The following is a 9,539-nucleotide window of genomic DNA, read 5'->3' as shown; positions in this document are numbered from 1 at the left end:
TTTAGGCAATAAAGACGTTAACTTTTTCATAGCAAGGTACTAAAATGAAACAAAAACTAAACATTATGTACGATTTTGAAAAATTAAACGTTTAGATATTAAAACGGATCAAAATTGATAGTTTGAGTAATAAATGCGTAGTTTACCCTATAGTTAATTAACATAAGATGATAATATAGGGGGTAATTGAAATTACAATGATAATACAGATGCTAACAAAGAAAAAAAATATTATACACGAGGCAAAGTAAAAAATAGACCATAATATAAGGTTTAATGTTATATTAAACCTAAATTTTTAAAAGAACAAAGTTTATGGCAATCTCCCCTTGAGGAAGCTAATGCAAAATTTCTTCCATGCATCTTTATCAGGCTCAACTTTCCCCAGCTTCGCCTTCAACTCTTCAGCATAATGATTCCTGCATTATCAATACTCTGATTCTTCATTTAAACTATTAAACCACTAAATTGAACTTTTTTTTTAAAATGTTTGTCGAACATTTATGTTCAACACATATTTATAAGCATATTTGTATTTGATATCTAAATTCAAATGACGTTAATTTACGACCATGCTCGTTCAAATTCTTCAATTCATGTGAAACGTCTATGTCTACACATATTTGTTGTTAATTTTATGGTGCACGAACGAAACAATCTCGATAGTAAAATAATTGTTTTTTTAGGTTATAGATTCAAGCACCACGAATGTCAGGGTGTAAGTGTTTAATTTCAAATGGTTAAGAGTTATCTCTAAATATATATTTTATTGTACATATCCCAGTTTAATAATTTACACAAAAAGGGTAAATTATGCGTTTAGTGCCTATACTATCATTTTTTATCCATTTTTGTCTCAAAACTTTTAATTTTTTTAAAATCATACCTAACATTTAGTTTTCGTTTCAATTTAATACCCCTATTCACAATTTTACATTAAGTTTTGAAAAAAAAACCCCGATACTTTGGGTACTAAAATGAACCAAAACCGATAATTTAGGTATTAAACGCGTTAAGTTTTTAATGGTGGGTACTAAAATGGAAGAAAAAACAAACATTAGGTATGATTTTGAAAACAATGAGAGTTTAAGTGTTAAAACGAACTAAAATTAATAGTTTTGATATTAAATGTGTAGTTTACCCTAAAAAAAGTTGAAGATTGGAAATTTACCGCAATAAAACTTTTGTGCAAAAGACGATCGATGAGGTGAAGCAAAATGTCATTGGTGTATTCAGGGTGACCTTGAATCCCCATGATATGATCCCCGTATCTAAACATCTCCACCCCTGTTTTCTCCGACCATGCCATCACTTCAGCTCCCGGTGCAACTTCCAGTACCTGTTTAACAAGATAAAGCCAAAATAAAAAAAAAAACATGTTCTGAACCACGATTCGAAACTTGCATCATACGATTCATCAAGAGTTTTTCGAATTCGAACCTCGTATCGATGGCACTCGATGATGGATAGAGTGGTCGAGATTTTCAGGGATCATAAGAGTTCCGATGAAGACGGTGATAAATGAACGGTGGTGGTCCCGATATCCCATCCTGAGATGGCCCGACCCCTTTTCCCTCCCCGTGCACGGCTCGGAATCTGATCCAATGAGCAACAACAAATTGCTTATTTGTCGCCATACGCATAATAGCTAACTTCAGCTTCTATCTTATTGATTTAACACACTCAAGAAGTATAATATACAAACAAATTATTGGCAAAATTGCTCATGTAGGCAGTCAAAAAAATTATTAGTTTATATAAGGTGTCATCGGATTTATTTTCTGATTTAGTGTGAATGTTATAGTGTTAGTCATGAGATGTCGATAATATAGTGTGTCTTCGGGAAGAACAACAACCATAACGCGTCTTCTGCTTTGTTCCTATGGTAATCTTAATATTCCAATTGCATATAAAATAAAATAAAAGCGTATTATGTTATTGACGTCTCCTCCAATATTGTAACGATCACGCTATCTCAAAAATAATTCTAACGAAATATTATGCGAGCCAATTAGTTTTCTCAATGCCTCGTCCAAGCAATCTTGCCCAATTTTCCAAATAGAAAATCCAATAAACCGCACACCTCAGCAGCTTACTATGAGTTCATTAAAACTAGAGGCTGAGAATACCCAATCTGCGTTGTCAGCATTATCAACAATATATATAAAGATCTCAGAGAAATGAGTTGTTTTGTAATGGCACTTAACACTGAAGCAACCTAACCCCATGTGCAATAAAGGTCTCAACTTATACCATGTGAGAAAATTTTGCACATTTAACCTAGACTTATGGTCCCTTCTAAAATGAGAAATCCAACCATGCTCAAAATGACACTTCTACATGTGAGAAACTAATTTACACCTCTAACTATTCACCTTATAATTTCAACTTAAATCTTTTTCAATATACATGTTCAATTCAAAATTCTAATAGAAAATTTATCAGATAGTATCATTTAAAAATAATTACATAAATTAAAATAGGCAAATTATACATTTAGTACCTAAACTATCAATTTTTGTCTGTTTTAGTATCTAAACTTTCATTTTTTTTAAAAAAAATTATACCTAACATTTAGTTTTCATTTTACTTTAGTACCCTGTTATTAAAAATCTAACGCGTTTAGTACCTAAACTATCAGTTTTTGTTTGTTTCAATATCTAAACTTTCATTATTTTTTCAAAACTTAACGTTAAACGGATACTAAAATGAAACAAAAATTAAAGTTTTTAATGGTGGGATACTAAAATGAATTAAAAATAAACTTTAGATATAATTTTGAAAAAATTAAAAGTTTAAGTACTAAAACTAATAATTTAGATATGTAATTTACTCAATTAAAATTAATATATAACACACTCGTACCATTATTAATAAAAAGAAGATAGTGGTCCAAAATGTTGACAATTGAAGCCTCCAAATTCAAAGGAGACTGCTGCCGTACGACGAAATTGGAGTGCCTTGGGGACGCATGGGGACTAAAATAACATGCCAGAGTTTTCGCTATACGCTTATTGTGTGGTGTTTTCAATTTCTTCGGGAGAAATTCTCTCAGTATTGTTTATCTAGTAATTAATTGTGAATTAAGCAGCTCTAGTAAAAGTAATACTATAGTATTAGTTTGAATTTTATCATAAATGATAATTTATTTTTCTTAATAATAGACTTGATACTAATAAGAAATACTCCTAATACTTTTAAGGAGATAATAGAGATAAAATGTGTTTTGTCATTTTTTTTACTGATTTAAAAAAATATAATACATGACCGTTGAATTTAATCTTTCAATTGAATGATGTCACGTGTCATCATTCGGTTGGATGATTAACTTTTTAAAGTATTAGTGAAAAATAAATATATTAAATTAAAAATAAAGTTAGTCTTTCAATCGAATGGTAATACGTGATGACACGAATTATATGTGGTATCATTTAATTGAAGGATTAAATTATTTTAATTAATTAAAAATAAGACTAAATTAAGAGAATATACAGAGATCAAATATGTGATTATACCAAAATACCACGTTACCTTAACTGTTGTTAACTCATGATGACTACATCTTAATTAAATAAAAATGAAAGTAATTATATCTTAATTAAATATAAAACAAAATGACCATATATTTATATTTTTAGATAAATGAATAAAAGTAGACAAAATATAAAAATAAGCATGCCCCTTAAAAAAAAGGAAATGTGGGCAGGGTTAAGCTCATTACTGGTCATTGTAAAGTCTCAACAGCTCTTAATTAGTTAATTTAGACACTGTACAGTGAGACGTTAGTGATGCCAAAACTGAGTTCAGGCTCAGTATATCGAACACTTGAAAAACACGAAACTCTTCGATTGACGAATTCAATGCTAATAGCATTTAAAAAAGACGAAGAAGGTGATGAAATTTTGATTAGATTAAAATTATTTACCTGGTGACCAAAGCAAATCCCGAGAACCTTCTTCTTCAACGAATCCAGCTTGTTCAACAAAGAAACCAAACGACAGATCCAAGCGTGGTTGGCGTGAACATCGTTGCAGCTCCCGGTTATAACGAAGACTTCGCATCGTCGTCGGGGAATTCACCCTTGGCCACCATGAAAAAGTCACAGGTCTCGCCTTCCTCGGCGCCAAAATAACCACCGTATCTCTTCTTAACATAATCAGAATCCTCGGCGCAAAGTAGAACGCCAAATCTCTTCCCACCAACCATAATTATATAAAGAGAAAAATATGTACATAAATTGCAAGGCAAAAGCTTGAGAATATTTATAGAATTTTGTAGGTAAAAAAAGGGGGCATATGGTCCTGTGCTGAGGTGGCTTGTTGAATTTGCCCTTAATTATGGGTTACGTTATTTACGATACTAATTGGGTTGACGTGGCATTTTGCTGAGGTCGCTTCCCCTAATCGACCCTTATTTATGAGTTGGATTCATTTATGTTACGGTTGGCTCAAATAGTAACGAAACCTAACTTCAATAAATAAATATTAATAAAACCTTCAAATTTATGATTTTATTTAAATAAATTCTTTTTTTTGGTAAATTACACCCGAATTCACTTTAATTTTTTGTCTATCTTATTTTGATAATTCATTTTTAAAAAATTACATTTCAGACACTAACATTATAAATTTATTACATATTAGTCACTGAATTGGTAATTCATGTTAATTAGATAAAAAGAGAGGTAAGACTTGAGAGAGAGTTCTCGAGTCAAATTATAAATTTACCATTTTTAACATGTTACAGAATCAAACTTTCTATTGAAAAGTTGAAGTTTTAACAACAATTTTGAAGGAATTTTGATGACTTTAATGGTGATAGAAAATTCTCACTACTTTCAGTTTATCATAACCATTCATACGAAACAAACATTGAATGTAGGATCAGTTCCGATGAATCCCATGCGATCATGATCTTGATGCAAAAACAACAGTGCTGAGAGCAAAGATACGGTGGCACCAACCTGCCGGGAAGAATCTTCGTGGTAGAACCGGAAAAATGTGGCATGGTCAAAATAACTCAAGATTTGGCGTCTCGGGGCTTGTCGAGGATTAGGCTTCTCAACTTTCTGTCATGGTTTAACATGGCACTTACACCCTCGACGACTAAGACAATCTGCAAAACAAGGCCAAAGGGATAGAATCAATTATTAAAATTGGCTCCAAGTTCTCGAAAATGGTAAGCTCAAACATGAATATCGGGTTTTTCGTTATTGATTTTACTTGTTTGCACCAATAACAAGCATTGAATAAAGTTGAATATGTCCATACAAGTCATTTAAATGATTGAACTGTGAAAATTTTGGTAGGAATTCGGGAAAGATGCGACTTTTTTGACAACCTGATATCAAGTTACAGATTAAAAAAACCCAATGAATCAGAAAATAGAAATAACTCACCTGCAAGCAAGCATAAACCATAGCGGTTGCAAAGTAGAAGTTTGCATTGCCAGTGCCCTGTAAATTTCAGCAAGTCAATAGCAATACTAAGCTATGTTACTCGGACTCGTATGCAAGTGTGTCCAACATGGGTATGTTCATCTTTGACAAGTTTTTCCATGTATTTGGAGAGTCCTTAGAAGGTCATATCCCCATACGCATGTCCAAAAATAGGTCGGACACAGGTTTGAGCATAGGTACTTCAAGAGTACATGAAGAGTCAGAGCAACAAAGGTACTAAAGAATTATAGACTTCTACTCGTTGGGCATCAAAAATCAAGAGATGTACCCTCCATATCCATAGGTTGTGCATGACAGGGCTGAGAAGAGAAACCCCAACATATCCACAGAAGAGGAAGAGAGAGAACTGCATATCTGAAGGCAGAGATAAAGCTTAAAATACGAAACAATGATAAATTCCATTCAATATCGAAAAACATTCCATTAACTTGCCTGATAATTCGTTAACAAACCAACCCAACAAACCCAAGTACAATGCTGAATCTCCAACCTAATTAATATTAAAGCACAAATGAGTGAGTATAAGCCACAATTTGAGGACCTAATTGATTGCACCAACTACATTATCGTAGACAGCAGGTATGTGACTAATTTAGCTCATGTAGCATATATAAAGTTGATTGTGTTGCATCTAAATTTTTCATAAATTAGCTACAAAGAAAAAATTGAACCAAAAAGATACAATGAGAACGTACTGATGGATAGGACTTCAGCATGGAACATATGGCAACGTATACAAAAGCCAAGTAACAGGGTCGATGGTGAAGCCGTATGGCTAATGGCAATATCATAAATAAAATATTGACATGGAAAACTATCAAAAAGAAGTTCCTGAAAAATTCAAAAACTTCGGCAAAGAAGTACCTGCCATAACATATCAGGGACATGAAACTGTCAGTGATGATCAACTTATGATGTATCACAAAGATAAATTTGAACTCACCATAAGACACCAACATTTGGGGACAAATCTTCCACAGTGAGGATGAATCCGTATGTACTACAAAACCAGCCACACAGAATGAGCAGTCAAATCTTTTATATTACAGCCTTAGAAGATAAAGTATGGATTAACTCAAAAGCAATCAAATGCCAAATGACCTAATTATTCTGCTCGTAGTTCTGAAAAATCATTGAGGATAAATTTTCATGCTGCACGGAACTTCTCAGATTGGTTTCAAATTAAAAGGTTGTTGCAAGCATTCATAATCAGTTGTTTCCCGCTATTTCATATAAAGTAAATAAAAGTCATAGGGCTAGCAAATAAAGAGTCAACTATTCCTAAGAGGTTTACAATATTGAAAATAAAAAATAAAACTCGAGCAAACTAATTCTCGGGTTAAACAAAAAAAAAACTAATTCTTGGGTTAACCGTCAAATTTTACCCTAACTCAATACAAATACAATAAGAAAGAGAAATGTATGGCATTTGATTGGTACCTTTTAAACATCTCCCATAAACCACCAAACTGTTTCAAGGAAATGCCACAAAGGACTAACACATAGACTGACCACAAAAGTGCCCAAAATGCAAAATGAATAATTGATCCCCATGAGAAACCAGGAGGGAGCTTCGACTGACTCGACAATCCTTTTTGTTGGTGCCTTTGCAGAAACAATTTCCTCGGAGGAGCGTCTGGACCATATCCTAATAAAAGATCACCTGCGAGAAAACTACACAGTGAATGTACTTCTTGGAGATTGACTTATGCTGAGGAAACTAAACAAGGGATTATGAAAACTATCTTGTGTGTTAAGCAATTCTATGGATACAAATAGCTAAAACAAAAGAGAGGTGTACCGGAATGATCAAAATAGCAGGATAAAGAGACAAATGAGTTGCAATCACCCACCCAAAAGCAGCCAAGGGAACTAGTCCTGCAATCCAGAAAGATCATTAATGAGTAGCAAATTATGAAAGAAAGGTACAAAATACACACCAAACCTATATATGTTGCAGATCCCAACAGACAAATCCATAGAAAATTTCTCACCAAATAATGATCCAAAGAAACAATATGTAAAAGTTTTATGGCAACAATAAAATGCAGCACCACACGTATAAACACTTCCTCAACAAATAGCTACAAAACCTATCCAAAAAACGAAATGTTGCCAATGTTTGAGATATACATTTCTTTGAACACTATTCTATCAGGAGAGATATTGTAGCTTTTAAAAATCTCTTACGTGAACATGCTCCATAAAGGCACAAAATAACAGCCATATTTTCAATTGGCGATGTTGACAACCCCACACATGCAACTATCGTGAAAGGATTACATAAATAGATAAGAGCAGCAACATCCCCCGAAGAGTGCACCTCTGGTTCAAAAAAAATAACCAAATTCGTCAGTTTCGGACAAGAAAAAGAGAGGACTTAGACATGCATTTAAATATAAATACATGAAAAATGCATACAGAAGTCTGTTATTTCCCCTCTTACAAAAAATGCATAGTAAATAATTTACCTGAAAGTTCGATTTGTTTAACAAGGTCTAACGATTTCAAAGTACCGAAATAGGCAACCTGAAGATTCTGCCCTGTAGCACGTATAAGCATCGCACTAACAACATCTGCAATCACAGAAACCAAACTGTATCCAAAAATGTGTAGGTGTTAAGTGCTTGAGAAAACAAATACACATTTTTTTTAAAGAAAATACAACGTCATACATACTCTTAAGTCCACAAAGAACCTATTCAACATTTTGCCTTAATAGAACTTTAAAGTTTGAACACGTCAAAATTATCACTAATGTAAGTAAAAGAAAAGATTGTACCTGTACAAAAGATGGTTAGGCTGTCCTTCAATTCTGAACCAACAAAAAAACAAATTATTAAATCATTAAGAACCATAAATTAAAAGAGGAAAAAACAATTATAGATTGAACTCTATCAATGAGCTGAAGGGCACCTCTTGACGGTTAAAGGTCCGAGAAGTGACAATAACAAAGGTGAACCATGATACATAGATCCTGAAAAACATAAAACCCATAAAGAAATCAAGCACAGTTCTTGTTTTTTTATCCAATTGACACGAAAATTTTGAAAATGTCAGGCAAAGAAAAAAAGAGAAAGAAAAACCTGCATAAGGAGACATAGACGACTGCTTTAACCAGTAACCTTCGGCCACTGCACTCAAAAGAAGCAATAAACGAAGAGGAGAAATTAAGCTAGAAATAATTAAAAAGAAGAGGGAAATTGATTTTATACTAAAGGAACGGAAATTACAGCGGCGGAAGCTGGTGAGCGGAGTGGAAACTTCGGGACGAGAACACAGATTGAGGTTCTTGGGGAAGTAGATTAGAATCAATCTGAAGATGATCGAGGCTATCACCCAATTCCAAAACGAAAACGATCTTATTTTCTTCTTCAACTTTTCCATTTCTCTGGCTTTTCTTCTTCTTCTTCCTCCTCGAAGAGTGATTGATTTTGAGTGTAAGAAGCAGGAAGATTAAAAATCACTACAAAGTTACTGTGAATTGGCTGATCTCGGTTGAAAAACGTGGTTTACACGCCGACGGCGCCGTAGCGGATTTGATCTTGATTGTCTTCTTGATCTTTGGGTTGATAGCCTAAATGAAATTTTGGGTCAAACAACAACGGCCCAAAGTCTCCACCATAAATGATAAAAACTTTCGAAAATGAAAAACCAACTCTTAAAAACACTAATTAGTAATTGTATAAAGTATAGGGTTAACTACGTAGATGATCACTTATATTTTTATTTTATCCATTTTTGTCACTGATTTTAGAAAATATAGGATATGGTCCATTCCATTTTTATTTAATTAAGATGTGGTCACCCGAGATAACTAAAAATGATTAAATATTTTGATACAATCACACATTTGATCTCTATTATTTATATATTCTTTTAATTTAGTCATACTTTTAATAAATTAAAATAAATTTAATCTCCCATCGAATGATTCCACATGTCATGCCACTATCACCATTCGATTGGAAAATTAACTCTATTTTAATTTAATATATTTATTTCCACCAATTAAAGAGTGACATATGTCACCCTCTGGTTGAAAGAAAACCCTTTTTATTATTTTATTGAAAAAATAATT

The 9,539-nt window shown here is 32.9% G+C and overlaps 2 protein-coding genes across 2 annotated transcripts; both read right to left on the bottom strand.

The window, feature by feature from the left end:
* Window positions 1-315: 315 nt before the first annotated feature.
* LOC120123941 lies at window positions 316-4,221 on the bottom strand. The gene is made up of 4 exons (XM_039142719.1): window positions 3,926-4,221; window positions 1,441-1,596; window positions 1,172-1,339; window positions 316-419 (listed from the first exon to the last, which is right to left on the bottom strand). Exons 1-3 carry the CDS (start codon window positions 4,152-4,154, stop codon window positions 1,314-1,316), a joined length of 411 nt encoding a protein of 136 aa, XP_038998650.1. The 5' UTR covers window positions 4,155-4,221; the 3' UTR covers window positions 316-419; window positions 1,172-1,313.
* A 531-nt stretch (window positions 4,222-4,752) lies between these two features.
* On the bottom strand, window positions 4,753-8,939 carry LOC120123942 (phosphatidylinositol glycan anchor biosynthesis class U protein-like). The gene is made up of 14 exons (XM_039142720.1): window positions 8,692-8,939; window positions 8,545-8,592; window positions 8,375-8,435; window positions 8,241-8,273; window positions 7,930-8,054; window positions 7,649-7,783; window positions 7,232-7,336; window positions 6,899-7,121; window positions 6,402-6,458; window positions 6,154-6,322; window positions 5,891-5,948; window positions 5,727-5,812; window positions 5,399-5,455; window positions 4,753-5,115 (listed from the first exon to the last, which is right to left on the bottom strand). Exons 1-14 carry the CDS (start codon window positions 8,843-8,845, stop codon window positions 5,020-5,022), a joined length of 1,407 nt encoding a protein of 468 aa, XP_038998651.1. The 5' UTR covers window positions 8,846-8,939; the 3' UTR covers window positions 4,753-5,019.
* Between the last annotated feature and the right edge of the window lie 600 nt (window positions 8,940-9,539).

The sequence above is a fragment of the Hibiscus syriacus genome, unplaced genomic scaffold (assembly GCF_006381635.1).
Source record: "Hibiscus syriacus cultivar Baekdansim isolate YM2019G1 unplaced genomic scaffold, ASM638163v2 tig00110406_pilon, whole genome shotgun sequence".
In the NCBI taxonomy this organism is placed as follows: domain Eukaryota; kingdom Viridiplantae; phylum Streptophyta; class Magnoliopsida; order Malvales; family Malvaceae; genus Hibiscus; species Hibiscus syriacus.
The sequence above is the reverse complement of the archived record's forward strand: the minus strand, read 5'-3'. Positions and strand labels throughout refer to the sequence as shown.